This window comes from Acanthochromis polyacanthus, chromosome 9 (assembly GCF_021347895.1).
Source record: "Acanthochromis polyacanthus isolate Apoly-LR-REF ecotype Palm Island chromosome 9, KAUST_Apoly_ChrSc, whole genome shotgun sequence".
NCBI classification, from domain to species: domain Eukaryota; kingdom Metazoa; phylum Chordata; class Actinopteri; family Pomacentridae; genus Acanthochromis; species Acanthochromis polyacanthus.
This window is the reverse complement of record NC_067121.1, coordinates 10,299,494-10,326,765: the sequence shown is the minus strand read 5'-3', so window position 1 is coordinate 10,326,765 and position 27,272 is coordinate 10,299,494. Positions and strand designations below refer to the sequence as shown.

At 39.3% G+C, this 27,272-nt stretch overlaps 1 protein-coding gene across 1 annotated transcript in view; it reads right to left on the bottom strand.

The window, feature by feature from the left end:
- The window catches only part of LOC110953195 (contactin-associated protein-like 4), a 180,053-nt gene that overhangs the window by 30,905 nt on the left and 121,876 nt on the right, over nucleotides 1-27,272 (bottom strand). Inside the window, exons 14-18 of the mRNA XM_051952983.1 lie at nucleotides 25,299-25,461; nucleotides 21,908-22,035; nucleotides 19,386-19,556; nucleotides 13,107-13,325; nucleotides 3,920-4,159 (exon numbers count right to left, since the gene is read on the bottom strand). Coding sequence (XP_051808943.1) covers nucleotides 3,920-4,159; nucleotides 13,107-13,325; nucleotides 19,386-19,556; nucleotides 21,908-22,035; nucleotides 25,299-25,461 — 921 coding nt within the window. The remainder of the gene's footprint in view (nucleotides 1-3,919; nucleotides 4,160-13,106; nucleotides 13,326-19,385; nucleotides 19,557-21,907; nucleotides 22,036-25,298; nucleotides 25,462-27,272) is intronic.

Genomic DNA, 27,272 nt, shown 5'->3' with positions numbered 1-27,272 from the left:
GTGCAGCATGTTGGAAAGTGCTTAGATGGCTTTCCTAGAGGGAGGTCAAGGCAGAAGGCGCCATTAATGCTGTCTGAGCCAAAGGGAAACATGATAGAAGAAAAACGCTTTAATGGCTTCAGCTTCATAAAGAGAGTGACAACTTTGTCAACAGAATGGAAACTCAAAAAGTTAAACATTTTCTTTTGAAATAAACTTTTTACATAAAAAAGAACCTTAATGCGACAGTTTCCCGGCCTGCTCTTCCCACATAAGGCAGCACAATTTTGCTCAGCCACTCCCTAAAATACTGACTTCACAGATTTTTCACACTTATGTTTGTATTTAATTTTATTGTTGTAAATGTACCTAATTCAGAGTAGTAGCCAATGTTGAAGAGCCAAGCTGTGATGTAGGGATTCAATTTTCCAGCCAAATCACAAAACAACAGAGCATAAGACTTGGGGTCTTTTAAAATATCCAAATGTCCATACTAAATATTACACCAGAAACAGATTTACTGTCCCAATGCATAGTGCATCAAATGTAGTATGCTAAAAATACCTGAATATCCTACTAAGGAGGATGGATTTTGGAGTTTGCAGCCAGCATTTCAGGCTTTTCTGGCTATTCTGACCCATAATCCTCCTGCATAGTTGCATCAAATACATTATGGTGTCTCATGAGAGCCTAAACAAGTGGTATGTCTCACTTGCAAGGGCAGCTATACTCGAACTTAAAAGAAAATATGTGCTTTGGAATGCAGCCTTGGTATGAGCATCCTTCTGTTACAATCCTATATGGCCTTGCGCCGAGCTTCTTTGTGGTGAACCCTTCATGATAATATTACATGTATGCAAATCGGTTTGTACTGGTTCCTGTGCATTCTCCATCTCCCGCATGACTTCCTTGGTGATTGGAATGAAGTTTGGCAAGAATATTTTCTGCTCCCAGGTTCTACCCTTGAATAAGATAAAACACTGCAGGTTTGTCCATGAATTTAATATTAACAATATGGAGAATAAAAATAATTCATTGCAATGGGGGAGACCTTACTCAACATGGGGGGACAGACCTCATTCCTCTTTCTCCCCAAGGAAGAAATACAAATGTAACAGCTTTTATAGTGAACACAAGCTCGTTTCCTATTGGCTCATTGTGAATAGTTTACAACTGGCATGCCCCATCACCATGTTTACTGTCATTGTTGGTGGATCATCTGATTTCACAACAATCACACTTGGAGGTTGTGGGTCCTGAGTCATTTGGGGGCCAGGCACCATGTGAGCTGGAGTGACTATATATTGTGGAACTCCCCATCAGTCTGTTAGAACTGAACAAGCCTCTTGAATGAAGGTGAAAAGTCTTCACGATCCTACAAAAGAACTCTAGTTGATTTCTACTGAAACTCCTACAATTACCTGGATGACTGAGAATCTACATAGACAGCTTGTAACCTTATGGCATAGTTCTTCTAAATCAAAAATTTTGTAGAGATGTAAACAAAACTTCTCTGGTTGGTATCAAACCTTCATCTTTCAGGTAACTCTTTCATCTGTGCTACAGCAAAGTTACGCTACTAACATGAAACAGTCCCAACATCAAAGATACCCATCCATCCATTCTCTATACACCACTTTATCCTCACTAGGGTTGCGGGGGGGCTGGAGCTATCCCAGCTGACTCGGGCGAAGGCAGGGGACACCCTGGACAGGTCGCCAGTCTGTCGCAGGGCTACATGTACAGACAGACAATCACACTCACGTTCACACCTACGGACAATTTAGAGTCATCAATTAAATTCAGCATATTTTTGGACTGTGGGAGGAAGCCTGTCAGTATTGGTGACTGTGACTTAACCTGAGCAGCTCATCTCTGTGCCTTTTGTCATCTGTGGAGTCTTTGTGATTGTGTAACACTTGCTAGTAGCCTTGCGCTTTTCTGTATCTGCTGGTTACTCATCTTCATATTCTGTAGCCACTCAGTAGATACTCAGAGCTCTAGTTTGTGTAATGAGGCACTTGCTTGACTGCCTGGAGACTGTGTCAGGCTCAGCTTTTCTATCTCACCCACATTAAAAGTCCAATATTGAGTTCCTTTCCAGCAAATTAATGAGAGTCCCACATGTTCACAGAATATGTCCTCTTTTTTTACTCAAAATACTGCAGAGGTGGTTTAATTTAACACTGACTGACAAACTTTGGTTGTATAGCCCTGTTCTAAACACCTAAGCTGCTGCTTCCCCTTCAGGAAAAAGACTCTCTGTGTCTGTGATTGACGGCATGAAGTGTGTGAAACTTCTTATCTTCTCTCTGTCACAGTTTTCCACTGAAATATCCTAAAATTCACAACATAGTCATTATTTTTATGTGTATAGCGAGTTTGTCACAGACAATTGTGGTTACAAAATCATTAGTTTAGTAATGCAGAGTTGCAGCTTGAGAAATGGCTCTGAAGTGACTGCTGGTTTTATGCTGCCTTTCAGTCACTAATTCAAATTTGTTCCATTGTCTGACAGCAAAAACTGAAAAAAATGCACATTAGAACAGCTTCATTGGGAATTTGGATGTATTAAATGCAGTATATGTGAGCACTGAGAGCAGGAGAGAAATGATCTGATGTAAACACTGGCTGAATTTGGTTTGTACTGAAGCATGACATCTGATAAAAAAACACAATAACCCGCCCAGTTTCCATGCAGCCCTGACCTGTGGCCATACAATCAAAGCTAATGGTAGTGTTAGCTTGCAATGTGCTAGCACTGTGGATTTTCCCTATCGTTGTGGTGACATTGCCATCAAAAATGAAAGTAATCCATTGCATCCTCAGTTCTTCAGATGCTGGGAGTGCATGAAGACTCTTGTGTTTCCTCTTGTAGCCAGAAACATGACTTTTGTTGATCTTTACTGGTGGCTAAACTTAGCAGAACAAATTTATAGCTGGATGACTATTGGTTCCACAGTTCCTACTTAACAACCAAACAAAATTCTCATGAGCTTGTAAAGTCGGGATGCTCTCTAGTTGAGTGGGCACTAGAGGAATGGCAGTAGAAAGCGTAATGATGTTCTCAAAGCTTTTAATTTACACTATGAAGTTTTTAAGGCATACAAAACACAATACAATTGGATTTTCACCATCTGGGAGCTTCTTCTGTTTGGTCCACTATGTGCAGGGATGCTGTTGCCTTTGTACTTCAGTTTGGTAAGAAAGTTTAGTTGTTTTCTTTTGTTGCTCTACCTGCCTGTTAGTAATCTTTTCATCTGATTTCTTTCATTGATTTAGCAACAGTCAGAGGTCCTGTTTTTGTTGTCTATTTTGCCTCCACTGTTTGTTTGTTATATTACCTAAAAATACAAAAAAACAGATGTTTTGTTGTTTCCTTTTACTGTGGCAGAGCTTGAATGCAACAATTATAGCTCTACATTCTAATGATAATAATAATCATAGTAACTTTATTTGTGTTACACCTTGTGAAAACAAAGTTCTTTGCATTTGAAAAAATATAAAAACAAATAATGACAACCGATTCAAACAAATATTATCCCTAACATGCAATGTGAATTTAAGAAGTAAAGTCAAGCTAAAGTTTGTTAGGATTAAGATTGGTGTCAAATAAATAACCTGATGAACGCAAATATTGGGTTTAGGGCCCTAAAGTGTTGTTTAAGGTGGGATTCTTACTTGAACAGTTTACATAGCAGGAATTCAAACCTTACTAAAATGATTTCAAATACTACTTTATCTGAATAAAATCTATATTTCAGCTGAGACCCCACAGTGTTATATGGAGAATAACATAACTACCATGATAATATAGCTATGGAACCTAACCTAATATAAATATTGTAGCTACAGTATTATTAATTATGGTGATTAACTTAAAGCTATGATCCAACAAAAATACACATGAAAATCCCCAAAAAGTCCATTCTTAGCTCACCTGTCTGGCAGAAGACTCCAGTGTAAGCTGACAGGCTGCAGTCACAGTGGAAGGCGTTGGTTCTCTCCACACAGCGGCCCTGGTTCTGGCAGAGTGAACCATAGCTGCTGCAGTGACCTGGGCAGCCGGGTCGAACCCCAGGTGTGATCTTCGCCCTCTCCTCCAGGTTCAGCGTAACGCCGTTCAGCTGCAGAGAGCGAATACAGCCGCGGAAACCCTTCTGCCTAGACGCTGTGCCACCTGGAAAAATAGAGCAAAAGAAGCGAGATATGTTTAAAGATGCAAAAAGCTTCACTTTTTGACTCTCTGTGTGTCAGAATCAGTTTAATACTGAGCTCACAAGCAATCAGAACTAAAACAAGTCAATCTCCAAGAACTAAGACGTAACATATATCTCTATGCCTGTCTTCTCTGCAGCAGCCTTTCTGTTATTTCTATGTGTTGACAAGTCTGTGTGTTTTCCTTCTCGCTGGGTTTTCATTTCTCCTCCTCCTGTCATCCACAACAGATCCACATGTCGCCTCTGCTCCCCCCCGAGCTCCAAACTGTCAGCACTGTTCTCGTGAAATGAAACAACGATGAAAAAGCAATGAGGCAACAAGCTGTAGGTGGAAGGCTGATTCAGGGACATAGCATCCGTCAGCTGTCTTTAAGTCTGTATAGCATCATTCCAGCTGCTGACTGGCTAACTAGGTGTTTGGCAGCCTTGATGAATTGCTGTCTGAATGTGTGTCTGGTCATACGGCAGTTTTTTTTCCCCTCTCGCTCATTTTTTTTCCCTCCACTATCTCACTTGCATTTTCTCACATACATTTTTTCTCAGAAGCCTTGAAGTGGAACGCTCTGAAGACATCCAAAATGCCGGTTTGCATTCACACTTCTAGTCCTTTCATATGTGACGACGCAGCCAGAGTTCAAACCAGACAAACTGTCATTTCTGCAAAGATCACAGGTTGAAACTGTTCTTGTCATCAGAGTTCAGACAAGGCAGCGCTTTGTTCTCCATATTCAAAGCTGACAACTTCCTACTGTTCAGCAGCAGGAGCTTTTCAGCCCAATAAATCACAGAACTCTGTTAGACTCCTCTCTGCTCTGGTACAAGCCACAAACTCTACATGACTGAAATAAGTTAGCCATCACAAAATTAGCAACACTGCAGAGGCAAAAGTTTTTTGTTTTTTTTAAATGATGCACCACGAAAGAGTGCTTCACAAATGGTATATAAAATCTGATGATACCAAGCATTCATAATGTGTGCTTAAGACTGAAACTAGAATCTGTCCTGGTGGAACTTAATTTTAAATTAGTAATATTATAAGGAGCTGTAATGAGCTTGTATTTGTATTTCCTTACAAAATCTGTTATCAGTGTGGGAAGTGAAGCTGTAAGATCAGAAACACAATTTTACTGCACGAAATTCTAGACAATAATTGATAAATCAAGATGTCTTTATCCTAAACTATTTCAGCATTATTAGGTTTTAAAGTAAATAAAAAAGAATATGAGGCACAAGTACTTGAATAAAAAAAATGTATGAAATTAGAGGTTTGGAAGCTTGCATAGTAAAGTAATCACTTAATACTCAATTATTAGTCTTTACAATTTAAATAGTGGACGTTCACATAAATAGCTGCCACAACATTAAAATCTCTCACAGGGTAATTAAAAACACAGATTATCTTGTTAACATGCAATATTTTACTGGGGAATCTTGGGTCCTACTATTCATGTGGATGCTACTTAAACATACAACACCCATCTACAGTAAACACTATTGCAGACCAAGCACATGGAAACAGCCCTCCCTTAGCAGGGCATCATGAATTACCATATTGCAAAAATGCTTAGGAATGGCTCAAGAACACAACAATGATCCCAAAAGGTTAATCCGGTTCCCAGATTATAATGTGATTGAACATCTGTGGGATATACCAAAGCAAGCGGGATCCACAGAGGCCCCATTTTGCAACCCACAGTACCCAAAGGATCCACTGGTGCCAGGCGCCACAGGAGAACTCCAGAAGTCCCTTGTTTCAGGACCAATGGGTTGGAACAGTTTTGGCAGCCTGAAGGGGACCAACACAGTATTAGGAAGCTGGTTTTATTGTTGTGGCTGGTTGGTGTAGTTTTGGTTTGAGGCAAAGTTTTCATGGTCTGGCTTTGTTAGTTTTCTTTTACAGAGCCTGTTAATGCTACAGTTGAGAAGATTCATCCAACTTTTCCAGTTTCAATATGATACAAGGGCACTTCCAAAAGTTCTTGACCTCATCTGGAAACAAGGGACGTAGCTTCCATTTTGGGGTGCAGCTGTTTACTATAAAGTCTCATATTATTCTCCACAAAAATTTAAATGATTGGAACAAACAAAGAAAAAGGATGGGAAAGCTTTGAGCTGCCTGATGTTGCTCCAGGACAATGCATCCATTCACACAGATCGAACGTCAGAAACAGCTAAAAGTGGCTTTGTACTGTTGCTTCATGAACCTTACTGACCCGACCTGCACCGTCTGACTGCTTCCTAAACTGAAATCCCACTCGCATTGTTGTCATTTTCAGATCGATGAAGAGGTCATACATGCTGTTTATGAGTGCTTGGAGGCTCAATATGTGATCTCCTTCAGTGAAGCTTGAACGTCGGTGTACCAAGGACCAAGTATACCCAGAGTGCAGACACATACACGGTCACAGAGATGGTGCAACTAAAGATGTTTAATTTACAGACAACCAAGAATGCAAACAGAAATGAGTAAACCCAAACCAAACTTCAGTTAGAACTGAGAGGATTTTATTAAACTATGCAGAAACTCAAAGTTCTCAAGAACAACAACTAAACTAGTCACTACATAGGCTGAAACTATGCTGCAACAAAAACGGCTTGACTCATAAGCCCAAAAACTCTACTTGGGGGGAAAGCAGGCAGGCTCTGGAGATCGGTGTCTGAGACGCATGCCCTTGCCACGTGCCCTCGCCGCGAAATGTCTAGTGGAGAGCCGCTGCGAGAACAAGGGTTTGGAACCGTGGGCAGATCAGCTGGGCGAACACCGAGCTTCAAGTCCTCTTTGGGACGGCAGGGAGGAAAGCCGTGGCGGAAGCTCAGCGGAGTGAGACAGGACCAGACGGGGCGGTCGCAGAACTGAACAGAAGCTTGCACTAGGATCTGGCAGAGACTGGAAGGATGAGCTGGGTCTTCTAGGACGCTATTGCCTGATCGGATGCAGATGTGTTCCCTTCGCAGCAACATCCTGACTCAACATTTTATCAACCTTGCGCTTTCTGTATAATTTCGACGTTAGGTCTCAACATAGATTCAACATTGATTCACCCATAGTTTGCTATCTGGGATAAGACCATCCAAAGTGGACTGTCACATATGGAGGATGTATAATGTAAATTCTATTAAAAAAAAATCAAATAATTGTTCAAAAAGGATTTTGTAGGACAAGTTAGAAAATCTGATGTAGTATGTTTGCACAGGTTTGGTAAAGATTTAAAAGAAAAATGATTTTAAAAATCACTGATACTTGGATAAGAAGCTGTATAAAGATGATACATTTGATTTTAAGCCCCTTTCACAATACTCAAGGACATCAAGAAAAAATCAGTTAATGAAAACTCGAGGCTGGTTTTGCGGTCAGAAGTTGGTTTCTGTGCAAAGAGTGAGTCCTTAGAAATCTGGACACTTCAAACAGGCATAGAAAAGTGTGTAATTATAAAGCTTTGACTGACTACTGAGGGTTTTAACCAGATGTCCAGGAATCACAGGAATAACTTTGGGAACTATAAGATCATATGTAAGGTATAGTCAAGGATTTTGAGGGTTAAGATCAAAGCAAAGATCAAAAAAGCCAAATGCAGATAAACTCCACTTCTGACCAAAGGAGTGCTGGCGAGCCCTTTGAGATCAGTGAGAGTTTCAACCTCACGTACGAGTTCGACTCTAACAAGGCGATTGCAGCGTCTCTACACGAGATCCCAGACTGGGAGCAGGAGGCTCTGTAACCGATGCATACAGTACAAGACCATGGGGGAGCCAATGGAAAAACAATTAGAGAAATGGAGATCAAAGAAATCATCAAAGGCAGCGTACTTGGCTCAGAATACAAAGAACCTCGACCTGCAGGCCCAGAAAGTGAACAAAGAGAGACTGAACTCAGAAGCCGGAGAGATCCAGCAGTAAAATCTCTGCTGTGAGTGGAAAAAAATGACAGGCGCAAGAAATAAATCAGCACATAAGCAATAAAACACATAATACATCATTCTTTTTCTCTAAATCATCATTTAAGATATCATTTGTAGCCGCAGAGTTACAGGGATGCCAAAGTCAGTCTGTTGATTGTTTCAAAACTTTGATCAAGCTTGAAATATCTTACCAAGCATGGCTTTGGATTGCCATGAAATTTTGTACAGACATGCATGCTCTTGGAGGAGGAATCCTAATCTTCTGTAAATCCCTTGGTAATCTCCTGAGTGTGGTTCTGAGCAAAAATTCTCAATACCTTCTTGATGGATTGGCATGAAATTTGGTAGAAACATTTGTATCTACTGCAGGAAGAACTGTAATATCTTTGGTGATCCTCCAAACTTTTTTTTTCTGGAATCATTGGTCAAAGCTGCACTGTATCAAAACTAATGATATTTCCATCAGTCTCAGCTGTACTTTGTGTTTAGTGTTAATTAGCTAACAGTTAGCTAAGATAAATGAAGCAAATTCTGTTCAAACAGAATTGTCAGTGACTGCTGATGTCAAGAAGTTGATAAAAAGAGGACAAATGCAATATCTTCTGAACATCTGGACATTAGCCTTGCTATTGTGAATATGCAAAATGCAAATATTAGCATTTAGCTCCAAGCATTGGTGTAGCAATGAATCAAGTGCTTACGAAATGGCAAAAAGGTGAACAGATCTGTTTTTTGCAACACAGAAAAGCAGCAAAACACCTGAATGCACAAACTACACTGAAGCAGAAATGGATTTTTGATTTAAATAGAACTTAATCAAATAATACTTTTTTTTTAAAGGACAGTTGTTGATTTGCTTTTTGACTCAATAGCACATCAGTTCAGTGTCTGCTGCAGAGCAACACAGGAAAATACAACATCTGTGCCTTATGACCAGATGAACAGATATGAGCCAATTACATCCATTTTTTTTCTAAACAAAATGAAAATACAGCTTCTGTGTTGAAAAGTGCCAGTCCAAATACAAAACATATGGATCTACTGATGCCAATGCAGCACCAATAAACTACAGGCTTATCTATCTAAAGCAGGCAATACAGCAAGTAATGCAAAATACTACCTGCAAGGAATGCAAAAATCTTTCAGCATAAAGTGCTTCGTGTGGATATTTTACACCTAGAAATGGCAATAAAGAAAGTGGAAAAGCAATCCTATGGCTTATCCAAGGCAATAACATGGGTTGTTAATCGAAACAATGTCATTTGCTGCCTTATAAATCCTTGCAAGGAATAATTAAGGCTCATAAATACACTGCTTATGGAATTATGGCTTCTGAATTTAAAGAGTACATCTCTGTCCACCTTATTAATTCAGATAACTAAGAAGAGGGACCAATAAATCTGTGCACCGCGTGTGATAATATATTGAAAAGACAGACAAGGATTAGAAATGCAAACCTCTTTTTGTCATGAGTTTGTCGAAGGCAGGATTACGACTCATAAATAAGCTGCACACAATCGTACAGCAGTGTTGTGGTTTGTGATTGCATACATGCTGATATGAATGCATATTAATGCATATGTTGTGTGCTTTACATTTACATTACAGTGCTGCACTAAAGTAGCCTAGCCGCGCTAGACAACCCACGGCAACGAATTTAATTCTCTGCCAGGGTGGGTCTAGTTACCCTCCATAAGACTCGAGGCTGGATTCTCCTAAAACTGGCCGGACCAATCACCATGAAGTGTAGAGTCAGAAGGCGGGCGTAACGAAGTGACGACAGAGGCGTGACGATTGTGACAGAAACAACCAGCGCACAATAAACAATTATCTTTCGACTGGGCTTTGGCCACAGCCCTTAAAGATTTGAAGCTAAAATTCAACTTAAAAGATAAACAAAGGACGGCACTGAAGTGTTTCATTGAGAAGAAAGACGTATTTGGACTTATGCCGACGGGATATGGCAAATCCTTAATATACCAGTTGGCTCCGCGGCTCCGCTGGTTGGGAAGCTAATGGGATTTAACCACAATCCGCCGGTGCTCTCGGAACTCCGTCAGCCTTTTCGTTGCGTTGATTGGTTGTATACCTACCCAATTGCTGAAGAGGGATTTGATAGACAACCTTTTATCCCGCCTCCCTCCCTGTCGAGCTTCCCTAGACCCTTGTGCCGTCAGAAACATGGGTATAGCGTGGCTAGGCTAGCACTAAAGAGCTTCCTGAAGGACACAACAGATTATTTTTATTGTTATTACGAGACTAAACCAGGGCGGAATTTCTTAATATCTGCACGTCAAATCAAGAGTGGACAGTCCAATTTTTTTTACACAAATTCATTTCAGTGAAACAACACCAACACACAAAACAAGCATGCTCACTCCACTGTGCTTTTCCGATAATTCAGAGGTAAACATATGAGTTTTTAGGCCGATGGTGGCAACCTGCCTGCTATTCAGAGTGGATTACCGGCTTAACACGCAGAGCAAATCAATATTCACCTCTATTTCCCTGCTGCTGCTGCTGCTGCTGCTGCTGCCTTCGTCCAATCTCATCAATGTTTGCTGGTTTGTTTTCCTTCCAGTGTGTGTTCACTGATACGATGTGACATGCATAATATTTACAGAAGGATAAAACCAAGATAATAATTGATGTTTTTTTTCCCGACACTCCCCCCTGCAGATCTACAAACAGACTTGGAGGTCAAATGGAGATTTCTACATTGCAGAGCCAAACACTGGCTGCAGTATTAATGAAGTGAGGGATTCTCGTCATGCTAATACTTAATGTACTTGACCGCCGAATAAATAAATAAATCCCAGGTTCAGATTCATTCATAGATTATTAAGGCACACTGTGTATTACACCACCACTCCCTGCTCGTGCTCATTTATTGACCGTGATTATTGTTCAGTGGTCAGAAACCATCGTCTCAGCACTTTTGTTCTCAGTAGAGCCGCTGGTGTTTAGTCAATAGTAGTTTAACGCTTTGTTAGAGAATATTTCTGTTCCTTGCACAGGATGTAGGACAAGATCACAACTGGAACGTGAACTATCTTTGGATGGCACTCGGTGGGGATTTTATACTTTACGAAAATGTAGAATTGCTGTGCACGTGCAGCACCTTTTTATACAGCCGAGCAACAGCAAGATTTAGCTGCCAAGAGATTAACATATGTGTGGAAAAGGTGGATATTTTTAGCCCTTTTGTAAGGCTTTATCTGGAAATGTTACTTTGAGTGTCAGGTTTGGTTGTGGAGTCAGAAGTAGAGGGTTAAACTTTCCATAAAAAAGTAAGTTTAATTAGAATCCTCCATGGTTTGGACCAACACGTGGAAATTAGTCATTCACATCTTAGCATGAGTATAAAACCCACACAGCAGTAAGAGCAGAGAGTGAACAGGAGCATTGGATTGAACACTGAGAAACACTGCTTCACTTCAGCTCTTTTACTGAAACACAACAGAAGTATGACTCCTGCCTTTGTAGTTACATTATCAGTATAAAGGTCTCATCCACATTTGCCTGCTTTAACATTCTGTTACGTCTTTCAAACATAAGTCCGGCTGCGACTGAATATTGATGAGCCAGAACTACTCAGAGTTTTGTGTGCTCTTAAAAAACATAAATTAAAGCTACCCAGTGAGGTTTTTGATCACCTGAAGATCTATGGATTAATTTTTTTTGAACCACCCTGAACACCAAACCCTGCAACAAGCTTAAAGGCATGTCTGTGTGATGGTCCACCAGAAAACTTAACCAAATCCAAGCAGAAAATCGTGGTATTTGATCACTTTTTTCTACATATCTCATTCACAAAACAAAGCATTTGCACTAACCACATTCTGTAAAAAGTAAAAATAAAAAAAATATTTAGACTCTTTGGCAAGACTGTAAAGCCATGAGTGACTCAGCTGCAATGAACAGTCAAGTGACAAAAATTCTGGAAAATTCTGGCTGAACTGCAGACTGTGGTTACAGAAAACAGAGAGGCAACAGCTATGGAAACAAATTTAAAATCTAAGTAGCAAAATATGTATAGTGTGTTATTTTTTCAGTATTTATAACACGTGTAAGCACTTCTCAAATGCTGTACATGCTGATTCCTTTTTTTCAAATGTTTATTAAAAATAAATGCTTTTCATGATTATTCATCATGTGATTTTACAACAAAAACATGTCTGAGTTCTGTCTACTTCTAGCCATGGTTGGGCTGTTTCCACAGAGATGCAGGACTTCATATTGCAGGTTTAACGGGTTAGGAGTGGGTCCCTATTTAGATTCTTTGGTATGCATGCAGGTGATTTGATGAAGTCCTAAATTCAAGCTTTTCTAATGAGCACTTGGCAGCAGTAACGTTCTAAAGCAGGGACAAGCAAACAATGTTGGTTTCAGACTCAAAAATTGGCTCTGCAACTGTTGTGTTTATTCAGCTTGGGTCTTGAGGGTGTAGACAGCAGATTTTGGTGAGAAACAGCCAATGCAAACATGAAGGTGTTTATTATATTTATTGCTTTCTGCTTCTGAAAATGCCTTCGAGACTTGCTTGTGATCCGCAGTAAATAAACCCGATGTGGAAGATTTGCAAGAAATGTACTCTGGATGAAATGACCAAATGCAGTGATACACAACCTCGTCTTCAGAAAAGCTTTAAATTCTAAGGGACAGCAAGGTATTTGTCTATGTTTAATAAAATCTGGTCTGACAGGAACCTTAGAAAGAAACTGCAGAAAGAGACAAAATAAAATAATCTGACTAAAAGGTTGCTGCTGACTTCAGGAGGATCTGCAGAGACAGAAACACTGAGAGCAGAGAAACAAGACAAGTATTCTTGGAAGTAAGTTCTTGACAGAGACAGAAACTGATTTCATGCAGAAAAAGGGCCTCAAACCAACTAGAACTGAGACTAATGAGGTGAAACATCACACAAGGAAAAGCTCATGTTTGTAAATGAGGCATGAATTAACAAAAGAGACTTTTGACTCTGCATGTAGAGAACATGGCTCCTCACCTATGAAGAGCTGGCTGTTGAGCTGCAGGTGGAAGTGTCCGTCAGCAGGAGCCTCCTGAGTGGCGACAGGGAGGTCGTCCAGTCGAAGCGACGCCTCCTTGACGTTCCGCTCGGCTCGGACTCGGTGCCACCGGTTGTCATTCAGCGGGTCTCTCGACTCCACAAGAACCTCCAGCGGTCCGTTACCGACGTCAAAGGAGAAAAGCACCTGAGTGGAGGCTGAACAGAAAGATCAGAACATGATTAATACGAGCCAGACAGGTAAGTTTTGGCCACATAAAGTCAAATTCCTTACATTTCTAAGATACACTACCGTTCAAAAGTTTGGGGTCACCCAGACAAGTCCATGTTTTCCATGAAAACTCACACTTTTATTCATGTGCTGACATAATAGCACAAAGGTTTCATAATCATCAATGAGCCTTCCAACACCATTAGCTAACACAATGTAGCATTAGAACACAGGAGTGATGGTTGCTGGAAATGTTCCTCTGTACCCCTATGGAGATGTTCCATTAAAAATCCGTCCTCTCCAGCTTGAACAGTCATTTACCACATTAACAATGTTTAGACTGCATTTCTGATTAATTTAATGTCATCTTGACTGAAAAAAAATGTTTTTCTTTCAAAAATAAGGCATTTCTAGTGACCTCAAACTTTTGAATGGTAGTGTATATTTGAATTCCTGTTGGAGAAATCACCACAAGACCAAGTTGTTTGTCTCTCTTTTTAGATTACTGTAAGCTACCCACAATTCAAAAAGTGCTTCATGTTTGGTGGAGTTTCAAGTTTAAAACCAAAAACAACAACAGACCAGCTGCTTTGGCTTCAAACAAAAAAAGAAGAATTCTTTTTCATTTAATGTTATTGGATGTGACTTTCTGTATTTTTGTGTTCTTGCATTGTGCATAATAGGTTAAACCGTTAAAGGTTAAGTGCTGTTTATGGTCCAGATCTGGAATGAAGATGGAGTTGTAAATGCTTACTGGGTCTAAGAATCAGAGTAATTCCTGGGTAGGTTGTACGAGTCAGATGAGGAAGAATCTGGGGTGCCAATGGAATCACAATGTGAGGGATGACCTCCTTAAACAGCATTCATTTTTGACAGTTTGGTCAATATTTGTGCAACACTTCTGCCACTGAAATAGGAAATGCTCTTTTAAGATGCATTTTTCCATAACATTTTTTGCACAAAGTTACTTTTGTGATGTTGAACACAATCTTTTTAATCCCCCCCAATGGTTATTGTCATAAAAATGAGTCAAAACATTGTTCAAAATGAATTGGCTTTCATTGCTGGTGTCTAGAAGTTGATAAAATTTCATTTTCTTTCATCATTTAATAGCGGATACAAAATCAGCATATCATTTATGCAAACAGGGCACATTCGCTACGTCTCAATTAATACCAATGGGGTGAATCTCTCCTGAAACCTCTGTGGGGATTTAGTTTGGGGAAACAGATGTTTTCTTGCCAAGAGCAGCTGGAACTCAGTCCTCAATCACAGCTGCATGTTTCCACACAGCTTCCAGAGTCGGTCAGAAACCTGCCAATACCACATAAGGGAATGGAGATGGGAGCTTTAACAAGCAGGTAGACTTCACTCAGGTGTACGGAGACAAAGCAGGCAGACAGGAGGGGAGGCAGAGCTCAGCGGAATGAAGTTTAATTACTGCTCAACAACAAACAACAACAGTGAAGCCAGTAGTGCTTCTAAATGAGGAACCTGGGAAGTCCTGGAGGAAAACAAAGCAAATTGAGGTTACGTGTTGATTAAAGAGCTAAACTACAGTCTGAATCGCTTTTTGGTGGATATTTTCTTCTGCAATGAAGCACATTTTGGAAGTCATAAAAGCAACTTTACAGGATGAGATCATCAAAAGAAGAAATCAGGCAGGTCCAAATTCTCCCATTGGGCTTTTTTTTACTGAAATTCTACTAATTATACTTTAAAAAGAGGATAATCTTGACAACCTAAACTACTTAAAAGGAAGTGAAAAATGACTCTAAGCTTCGAAGTCCTCATATTAAAATCCTGTTTTTGGTTTTATTTCCTGCCTGTAAAGTGTCTTTGAGTGCCCAGAAAAGCACTACACAAATAAAACTTATTATTATTATTATTATTATCATTATTATTATTATTATTTGATATTCTCAGTAATTTTATGCTACGTGTAACATTTTTAAAGTTACGTACCACTGACCTAGAATCATATCCATTCATTTATTTCTAATTTTCAATTTTGATTTTTTTACTTTTTATTTTGCATGTATTTTTACGATTCCTATTTTCTTCTATCATTTATTGTATTTTTAAAATTTATTTACATTTGTCTCTCATGGTCAACACACCGAATCTACTCCTTAGAACATGTTATAAAATTAATCTGGTTCTGAGTCTAAATCATGCAACAATACTGTAATGGGAAGGGTCAGAAACATGAGTTGGAAATAAATTGTGTTTATCTGACTATATCTGTGATTTACTGAATTTCTACGGATGTTCAATAAAAGGACCTTGAGCAAAAAGTGGATAATTATTTGAGCATCTTCTCAGTGGTGCATCAGTATTATACATGTAGTATTCTTCTGTATAAAACATTAAACTCTGCAGTGGAATACAGCTGCACTTTACTGTTTCTGTGTTTACTCATATCAGGACACTCGGTGTAATATTTCTATTTAGCGCTGATAAACATCCAGAGGTGGGTATTTCTCTGAGTGTTTGTGAGAGCAAAGGGCAGCAAATACATCCTGGAAAAAACCCTGATGTCTGCAGTCCTTGAGTGGCACATCCATCCAATCAGAACATCATGGAAGGGCTTAAAAAAGGTTCTTTCTTCACAATAATCATGCAACCTGATTGACCAGTTTTTGAAAGGAAGAATGAGGAAAATATCAGAGTTGAAACTGTGCAGACTGAAGGCTGTTATTGCTGCTGAAGGGGAATCTACTTAATATAGTCTTCAAAGAAGCAGGAACATTATTGCACTGATTTGGTGACATTCCTGTGCTTCATTGTGAGGCACCATTGTGTTCAACAATAGCTAAGGTATGCCAAAATATGGCGCATGACAAAGACTGTTGAGGCAGTGAAAGGATTTGTGCAGTGATGCTGCTCAGTATAGTAGTAATGTTCCCTGTAGTAGTAGTAGTAGTCGTAATAGTAAAGTGGACTGAAACACCTGCAAATTGGTGTCAAGGTCAGAAGAATAAACAGAAAATGTGCTCAGACATGCCAGAATTTGCCAAGAGAGCTGAGTGCAGAGACAACCTCAAAGTTGACACCCTTCATGCCAGCCCAATGACTGAATTTCAAAAGAAAAATCGAGGCCAATCCTGGACACAGGAGGAGCCCCATAGAAAATAAAAACATTGATCCGAGAGAAGAGTGTTTACTTCAGGGACTGACTCATGGTTTGAGGTGTCAATTGACAAAATTAAACTTTTTGCACCAGACTCTTCCTGACTCTAGAGCGCTATTTTGAAGGCTTTTCTTGGCTGTTTTGAGTTGATCTCTGTATCTTGAGTGTACTCTCTACTTGAGTGTATCTCTGTATCCACTTCAATACCTCCATATATGTCTGTACTGAGCTCACTGATACCTCCTCAGAAAACAACCAACACAGGTCCTTCAGTCCAAGACGCATGAATATTAAAACGGATCTGATTCATCACAATGAATCTACTATTCTTTAGAGAATAAACAATTCTCAAACAAACAAGGGGGATTATCCACAACAGTATTACTGGATTTTAAAATCATTTGAACCATTCTGCATGAAGTGAACTTATTGTTTGTTCTGAATGTTGGAAAATAAATAAAGCTCTGCTGCATTCAAGTATTTGCCAAATGAGTTCACACAATGCTGATTAAACTACCACTGACAGGTCTTTATATTTTGCAGCATACCAGAGTTTTACCGCTGGTGATGCATTTTACATCAACCAGCAATAATTAGCTTGTCAGAGATGAGGAGGGAAGCAACAGTCGTGAGGGGGGCTGCAGTTTGGGCGACACCAACTAGAATAATGCCTCCAGATAAAAAGCAAAGTCAGTGTTCAGAGGAAGCATTAAAGGCAAAAAATAAGAAGGGAATTGATGGCAAGAGACAAAAGCACATGTTGTCAGTGTTTGTGCAGTTATTTTCACTGCCAGAGGGAGGAAGCAAAGGTTCTGAACTTCAGAGCTTAAACTTGAGGTTGGCAAAAATCTGGAAAAGTAAATATAAAAATGAAAAGACCAGAATTGGAAATTATGGCCCTCCTCCTGCAGCTCTTCCTTGGCCTTCTTTGTCTTAGCCCTTAGATGTATGAATAATTGGATGCTACACTCTTCCATAAGTGGGTCAAAAATAGCTAATATAAGAATCGATGTGTTTTTATGCCATTGTTAATTAAATTAAGAATAATCATTTGTTTTGTTTGTATGATATTTTTGTCCACACAAGAATGATTTAATGTTTGAAATATGTTTATTTTCACTTTAAAACTGATTTTGAACATTTTGATAATTGAAAAAGAATAATACTACACAGGACAGCAATAGAAGAATGTCAACAACCATTTTGTTGACATCTTTCCACTCTTTTCCTCCAGCTGTTGCTGCTCTCCGTCCCTCCAAGTTTGTGCACTGCATCACCTCCTAGGGTCGGGTCACAAGTATTACAATTTCTTTAAAAGTTATATAAGGTAACTTAAAAATTTTAATGGAATGATATCAAAAACATGTCAGGAATAGCTGGAACATGAAATGATAAAGACTTTTAATTACAAATACATTGTAATGAAAAAACCTAAATGGGTCATTCTGACCCACTTATGCATCTAAGGGTCAAATAGAAGAGTTTCCTTCTGAGCTCCAGCATCATAACTCAGGAAGCCCTCCTTCAGCACCACGGACAGATCCTCGGTGCTGAATCCACTCTGTTTACTCCTAACAGGTCGTCAGCTCTGCTCTTCATTCTCAGCAACAGGAGAAGATTTAGGAGGATGCAGACGAAGCAAACCACCATCATTCATGGTTTTTGCTGCTACAAACCAAGGATTTATCACTAGGAGAGCACAGAGCAACTTGGAACAATATCCCAGCATCCGCCTGTAACTTCATTTACAGATTGCTCTCCAGCCGGGCCCGGAGAGCAATGGGAGGTGACCGGGAACAAAGCAGCAGTATTCAGAACTCAAACAACCAGGCTGACAATGATTTCCCTGAGGAGAGACGCTGTCGGTGCAGCAGCGTCCCTGTATTAGAATCTGTGTGTGGCCTTTAAAAACAACTTCCTCCCAAATGCGACGCAACATAAAAAACAAGCCACAAAAACTAAACCATCCAGAAAAGGTAAAGTGAGGTTAAAGAGCTTCGAAAGGCAGCCATGGATGACTCCAAAAACTGATTCAAGGCCTCGACAAGCCAAACGTCACACACCATTGCTGCCCATAAATATGTACCTCATACTGCCATAACCATACAGGCACAAGGACACCTTCTTGGGTAATACAGCCATATTTTAAATGACTCAATCTACGGTGGGCTGTAAACATACATCTAACACCCGCCACCATTCGATGGCACTCATAAACTAAATAACACGCTGCTGGTTATTACTGTCATAATCTAAATGACCTGCTGTGCTGCCTGTAAATGTTACATTACACAGGAGGCAGGAATTAATGGAGGGTCGGGGTGAAAGTGCCCCCTGAGAGTTCATAATACAACTGTAAAATTAAAGAACAAGACTGTAAAAAACGGCTGCAGTAATTACGAGTTTATGGGTTTAATCGCATTTTGTGTGTTGTGAGGTGAAGGTAGGGCTGTGGGTCAACATCAGAGGAGGTGCTTGACTGCGAAATGCAATCAGCTACAGGTGTTGAGGGAAGAAAATTGATCAGAAAACAGCAAACAGTGCAGCCTGAAGCAGAATAAAATACTGGAAACGCACAGTAAGCACCAAAAGAAGACACCAACAGCACACAAATTGATATGTCAATGAGAAATTGAGCAAAAACGAAGCGGTAAATGGATAATAAAGTGTTAGTATCCTGTTCTGATAAGTTCTCCAGACTATTTATTCCTAACACGGGGAAATAATTAAAATGTAAGGACACAAAGAGTAAGAAAGACTCAAAAATAGAAATAATCTCTTGGGTTCTTCTGCTATCCTATCAGGCTGCACACTATCTTCCACATAGAGCAGCAAAAAAACTGAGAAAAACCATCTTTTGCAACAATAAGATCCATCCCTTCGGTTTTTATACGTCAGCTCCTGCAGTACTCACAGCTCAGCTCGATGCGGATGAAGTCTTTGATGCCCAGGTTTTCCAGGAACACACCAGAGGAGGCCGTGGTTTTGAACAGGAAGGAGATGTCGGCGCTCAGCTCTCCGTGGAAGGTGGGGAAATGGAGGTACGACGTCTCCTTGTCGAAAAACGCTGCATTCCAGAAGTTTTCTGAGAGACACGAGAAAAAAACATTCATTAAGACCTTTAAATAGAAAACACATCATGAACAAGTGAGGCAGCGTGCTAAGTTAATTAGATAAAGATGTGGAGTCTTTATGAGTGTTTTGACATTTTAACAGATAATTAAAAAGAAAGAAAACTTTTAGAAAAGAAAATGATGATCAAAGTTAATGAAAAATGTATTTTTAATGTAAACATTACTTAATGGAATAGACTGAAAAGTCAAAGAAATTATAGATGATTTGTTGAGGTAGATTTTATTATGACATCCTGTGTCACAAAAATAACTATGCTAGGAAAAAAATTTTTTCTCTCCTGGGAAGGTATCAGTTTCCATCTTCAGAGTCACAAGGTTCACTTTACAAACTTGAACAGCTGTTACTTCTGCAGTCACTGCTTGATTTAAGCACCAAAGCTACTCACTCTGGTTTACTAAAATGTCAGTCTTCGGGTTAAAACACATCTTTCTATGGAATTCAACACGTTTTAGAGGCTTGTTTAGGCTTAGGCACCAAAACTACTCGGTTAGATTCAGGAAAATATCCCATTTTAGGTTAAAACACACCATTTCACAACACGTTTGAAGCTTCTCGCCCATTTTCTGGGTTAACAGGGTGTCCTGCCTCATTTATTATATGACTGGTTGGCTGAAACAAAAAGTAATACGATGAAACTGAATGTTATGTTGACTGGAAACTATTCATGATGGATGACAAGCAAACGTAATCCAAGAGACAATACTTTCCTTTCATAATGTCATTTAGAATTCAGTTTAGCTGTGTAGGAATGTGATTTTGGATAATCGGGGCTCTTGAATTTAACAGTTTCCAATTTCTTTCTTCATGGAAAGCTAAGCTAACTAGCTGCTGCCTGTAGCTTCATATTAAAGTTAAAATGTAACTGTCTGCTAAGCAATAAATAAGTACATTTGTCAGAATTCTAATATACTCTGCGGGATATTGCAGATAATTGTGTTTAAGTAACACATCACCTCTGACACATTTAGTATTTTACAGCATTTCAATAATATGAGAGATAGTTGGGGAGGAGAGAACAGTCATTTGTTGCAACTACATGGTGTGAAATGTAACTCCAAATGCAACAAAATCTGTTGTACTTGTTTAAAAAAAACATGTCTTTTTACAATACCAGGCTGGATTCTTAGCCAAATGAATTAGAGGATCACTAAAAAAAACCCGAGTAATTGTTGGCTAGATAAGAAAAAAAAAACAGGCGTGTTTAAGGGTTGTTGTGTGGCAGAAACCTGCTTTCCATGAGTCAGTTCTGTTTGGTTGTAGGTGAAGCAGTCATGGTCAAACAGTCCTAACTGCTATTGTCTGACACCTGACCTGGAGACTTTAAAATGTCCTCCTCCACCCAGCAGCTTTCTCTCAGCAACTCGATCAGCCAGGAGTGTCTGCAGGAGCAGAGTTTCTACAAACCACTTTGTTTATCCCCAGTTTACTTAATTTCACTTGTTCAGCTCTGTTTCCTTCATAATGATAGTAAAAAATACTAACAATTTATGTGGCATCTTTTAAAAACAGAGTTTACCAAGGTTTATACAGATGAGACAATACACAGGAAAATTGTTAAATATCACAAGACCAGTTAAAAAACACAAGATAGAAATAATAAAAGCATTAAAAATGACATATTTAGTTCAAGAGAAAGAACAAGTGAGAAAAAAAACTGAGGGTAAAACCATCAAAAACAAGGAAAATGGATAAATAAGTGGATAAAAAATAAATGAATGGATAAACAAATGGATAAGAAAATAAAGAGAAATAAATATATAGATAAGTAAAAATAAAATAGATAACTAAATAAATAAATTAAAAAATAAATAAACATCTGGATGGATGGATGGATGGATGGATGGATGGATGGATGGATGGATGGATGGATGGATGATTAATAAGTAAAAAATAAATTCATAAAAAGTAAATAAATACATTTTAAAAATGCTCAAAGATAAACAATAAAATGAATAAAATTGACAACATCTCATCAAAACAAGTTTATTAAAATGGGTTTTACGGAGCAATTTGAACAAAGACCCCAATTCAGCAGCTTTAGGTTTCAGTTTTGACTTTGGAACAGTCACAAGGACCATCCTGAGGATCTGCAAACAGACTCATATGGAGTCAGAGTTTCTGATAAACAACATCTAGCCAAACCCTGATGAGCCTAAAAACTAATGAGTAAAATTTTTTAAATCAGTTCTAAAAGGGAGCCAGTGGAGGGCAGCCAGGATCGGGGTGAAGTGACGGCGTCTGCTCAAACTAGAAGGACGATGAGCTGAATGTTGCCTCCCTTAAACCAGAGTCATAACTTACTGTCTCCACGACAACGGAGGGGTCCCACCCTGTAGGCAGCCTCGGACCCCGGCCTCTGAACGTCACCCAGCACCAGAGACCAGACAGGGAGGCTCTCCTTGTGGGTGAGCAGGCCTGAGTCTTCAGTCCTGGAGACGAAGAAGAAGAGAAGGCGAGATTAAAAACAAAATGCAAGATCAGGAGGAAAGTAGGAGAATATTAACACACAGCAACCACAAACTGTCCTCATTTATCTGCACTTATTTATTCCTGTGCATGTTTTTAATATTGCATCAGTCCTGTGATAATGTTACATGCTGCGACTCGCTGATGCAAACGCTGCAGTGTGTAGGTGAGATCTCTTGAGGTCCTATTTATCTCCAAACCAAATTACAACCATCCTGTCAGTCAAGACTTGATCCCTGGCAGTCTGTGGAGCAGCTACTCCCAAAACAAGACAGCGCCTGTCCATTTACGCCCACATTCAGCTTCATGCACTTTAGATGATCTGCCTGTTAGACTTCTTGCGGAGGAAAGTTGTGCGTAAAAATACATCCAGGACTGGAAGCGAGGAGTGTGTACAGCACTCTACAGTCTGATGAAATATTGAGGAGCGGCAGTAGCAGCTCCGGTCTGTAAAAATAGAGTTGGCGTTGCACAAATAGTTTGGACTGCGAAATGATGGAAGGAAGTGAGGCATGGCAGGATTGCCAACTACACGACGAAAGGTTAAAATTGTTTTTGTTTCTTCCTCTGCTCAATTTATCCCAGTCGATTTGGTGTTCGCTAAACTGCCAAAGTTACAAGTCAGGCAGGGCTTGTCAGTCATGTTTGGTATTCTGGAAAAAGAGCTTAAACTTGGCTATATGTGTGTAGATTTGTCCATGTCAGCTCAGGCTTCTTAATGTTTCTGCTGTTTCTTTCAGCCAGTTTGATTTTGTTTGCCGTACCAATCATCTTGTTGACAGATTTCTCCATTTTTTTCAGCTGTCAGAGGTCCTTTTGATCACCAGAACTACAGCTCCAACAGAAATATGAAATATTTCTTTATGGGGTGTAATTGACCAAAGGACAATAAGTTAAGATGACGATAATGGATCATCATCTTAACTTAGTGGCCTTTGGTCAGTTCGCTATAGATTTTATATCTGTTTTTTTTGTCTCTATCGGACTTCTTTCTTCAATTTACAACATCCACTGAGAATTCATCTGCACACATTACAATTTGCACATTTATCCACTCTATTTTAGTTATTTTAATACACTGTATATATTCCATACATTTGCACCCTATATTTAGAGATCACAGAAATGGCATGAACAATAATGTGGAAGACAATTACAAGGAGGAAGAGGAGGAAACAGATGAGGATAGAGCTGGTTGAGACAAGGGAACCAATCAGAGGGCAGAAATGTAGGACGGGCGTGAACATTGACCAGTTGTGGTTAGTTTTTTTGGCTGTCTGTAGAGTCAGTCAGGTCTTTCTTTATCTTGATAACCAAAAGAATAAAACCAGTCACCCATTCAGAATTCCGGTTTGGAAAATTGCGACATCGTGCTTTCAAGTTGGGGATGCTATTCCAAACACCGCTACCAAGCATGACTACCTCATGAAGTAAGGGTGGCTATTTTGAAGAACCTAAAATATAAAACATGCTTTGACTTAATTCACATTTTTTTGTCTACTACATAATTCCGTATGTGTTCATTTATAGTTTTTGTGCCTTCAGTGAGAATCTACAATCTTAAAAGTCATGAAAATAAAGAAAACTATTAAATGAGAAGGTGTGTCCAAACTTTTAACTGGTAGTATAGATAGATAGATATTTTTATTGATATTTTTCAAAAACGCATGAAAACAGGCAAAATCAGAATGGATGTCACTTTTCACTCATTAAATTATCAGCAAAAGACAATGGAACACTACTGAAGTCAAAGAATACAGGTTTTAATTAAAGCACATCCTGTTTTTAAGATTATATGAAAATCTCAAGATTATTTTGTAGTTTTTGAAATAATCAAACTGTATTATTTAATTGAATCTTACGTCTGTACATAATTTCTGGCTACAAAGACCAAATATGCTTTTGTCGTTTAACTGGAAAGAAGCAATAATGCACTTCTCATGTCTATTCTGCTGGAAATTCAAAATAAGGAATCACTGTTTTGCCTGTTCTTATTGCCTGTTGTAGCTGTATAACTTCAATATGAAACCATGCAAATATAAATGCTGAGTCGACTAGGTGTTGACGATGTTGACATTTATGCACACACTCCTAAAGTCTGTGGACATATGTGGTTCAGACCAGTTCAAATGTGATCTGGGTAATTGGATCTTAGTGTATCAGTGCATCTTCATTCACACCTGAACTTAAAGGTGTCTGCTTGTGATTTGATCAAAGATCTTTACTGCGTTTCAGATCTCACACATTTTCTTTTCACCCTCAGTATCTACTGCAGCTTCTCTTGTAAAGTACATTTTGCTTCATGTAGTAAACACACAATAAGGATTTAGTACTTTGTCATAGTGGTGTGCCTTAAGCATTGAGTGTCACATCTCTAGTACAAAATGAACTCAGACCTGGGTGTGTGCTCTCAGTGTCTCAGGCTTGTTTATACTCAAGTCAGACGCCACATTATATGTGATGTAACAAACAGAGGACTGTGGATCAGAAAAGCCAGAAGAGCATGCTGGCTTGCAAACTGCAAACTCTGACCAGACGAAGTTGGACATCAGAAACTTTTGGTGTACTACACTTGATCTACTATATACTGGAACATGCTAAATCTTTCTTGTGCATACTACATAGTATGGAGGTCTGTATATGGGTGCAGAAGCCCAGATACACCTGAGGAGTGAGCAGCCAAAGGACGGATGCTGTTGCTGGAGTTTCATCTTTCCTTTCCTGCTGAGCTGCCATGATGCATTTAACAGTCTTCATTTTAGTTTGTGGTATTTTTCTTTACTTCCCCCTCAAACTCGATTCATCTATCCACACATTATAATATCGATACACATTCCCATATTTAATCATGAGATGTTACACTTAGGTGACTAAATACCTTATATATCTTTCATTAGTGTGTGGACTCTCCAACTTGTAAATACTGAGTCACGTCTGTAACATGATGAACTTAGACCATTACATTATTTTTCTACAAAAACACTGCATGTTTTGGTTAAAAGACATTATTACAAATCATTGATTATTGACCATGTTTTTATTACCAAATTCTAAATCTTCAAAATAATGCACCTGTCTTTGTGTTCTCTACCTTTTAAAAAAGCTTTCATTCACTTAGAGATGATTGCTTGCTCACAGTAGATGCTTTCATTTGAGAAAGCCATCACAATGTGTCTAAATAGTGAAAAAATGATTTATATGTATAAGTATCTATAAAGATCCATACCACTCCATGCGGTCGGCGTCACAGTTGCAGTAGTGCTGTAGATCCACACAGTCGCCCTGCAGGCCACAGGCACACTGCTGGCTGCCTGGATGAGCTCCTCCCCAGTAGGTCTGGATTCGACCAGAACCAGGGCCACCTCTCCACCAGCTGAACGGAGAACCCTCTGAAACACAAATAAAACCGATGTGAAAACTTCTGCTTGGTCTAAGCAGCCTCCTATATCAGAATCTTTCTTCAAGTTTCTGTTTTGAGTGGTGTCAACGTTATCTTTCACTCTTGACACTGACATACATTTATTCCCTTTGGAGAGCACTGAGAGAAAAAAAAGCACCACAATAAACCACCAAAGTTACAGTTTAACAAGGAAAATGATTGGACTTTTCTGACCTGTAAGACTTGCCATCATTGAACCATCTGAACTCCAGTTTCTGGGTGTTTTTCTGGTCATGTCACATTTTTACTCAATGTGGGCTCATTTTTTTTTAAACTGCTATTTAAAGTCCTGCACTTCTATGAAAACAGCACAACTATGATTTGAACTAGAGAGAACTCAAAAAATGTATTTTGTGCAGCATGACACAGTTGTATTGTGCAATAGCAGTTTCGTATATATGCTGAATGTATTCAAGAACAATAATGTTAGAAGTAATGCTTGCAGAGTGACAAACACAAATCATTTCTTGTTGCATATACACACGTGGACAAAATTGTTGGTACCCCTCAGTTAAAGAAGGAAAAACCCACAATTCTCACTGAAATCACTTGAAACTCACAAAAGTAACAATAAATAAAAATTTATTGAAAATTAAATAATCAAAAACAGCCATTACTTTTGAATTGTTGATTAACATAATTATTAAAAAAACAAACTAATGAAACAGGCCTGGACAAAAATGATGGTACCTCTATAAAAGATTGAAAACTATTTGACCAGAGTGACATGATTAACTCAGGTGTGTCATTTAATTGACATCACAGGTGTTTCCAAACTCATAATCAGTCAGTCTGCCTATTTAAAGGGAGACAAGTAGTCACCCTGCTGTTTGGTGAAAAGGTGTGTACCACACTGAACATGGACAACAGAAAGCGAAGGAGAGAATTGTCCCAGGACATCCGAAAAAAAATTATAGACAAACATCTTAAAGGTAAAGGCTATAAGACCATCTCTAAACAGCTTGAAGTTCCTGTGACAACAGTGGCTCATATTATTCAGAAGTTCAAGACCCACGGGACAGTAGCCAACCTCCCTGGACGTGGCCGCAAGAGGAAAATTGATGACAAATTGAAGAGACGGATCGTTCGAATTGTATCCAAAGAGCCCAGAGCAACCTCCAAAGAAATTAAAGGTGAACTCCAAGGCCAAGGTACATCAGTGTCAGATCGCACCATTCGTCGTTGTTTGAGCCAAAGTGGACTTCATGGGAGACGACCAAGGAGGACACCACTGCTGAAAAAAACTCATAAAAAAGCCAGACTGGAATTTGCAAAAATGCATGTTGACAAGCCACAAAGCTTCTGGGAGAATGTCCTTTGGACAGATGAGACCAAACTGGAGCTTTTTGGTAAGGCACATCAACTCTATGTTCATAGACTCAAAAACCAAGCATACGAAGAAAAGAACACTGTCCCTACGGTGAAACATGGAGGAGGCTCAGTAATGTTTTGGGGCTGCTTTGCTGCATCTGGCACAGGGTGTCTTGAAAGTGTGCAAGGTACGATGAAATCCGAAGACTATCAAGGCATTCTGGAGAGAAATGTGCTGCCTTGTGTCAGAAAGCTTGGTCTCAGTCGCAGGTCATGGGTCTTCCAACAGGACAACGATCCAAAACACACAGCCAAAAACACCCAAGAATGGCTGAGAGAAAAGCGTTGGACTATTCTAAAGTGGCCTTCTATGAGCCTAGATCTGAATCCCATTGAACATATGTGGAAGGAGCTGAAACATGCCATTTGGAGAAGACACCCATCAAACCT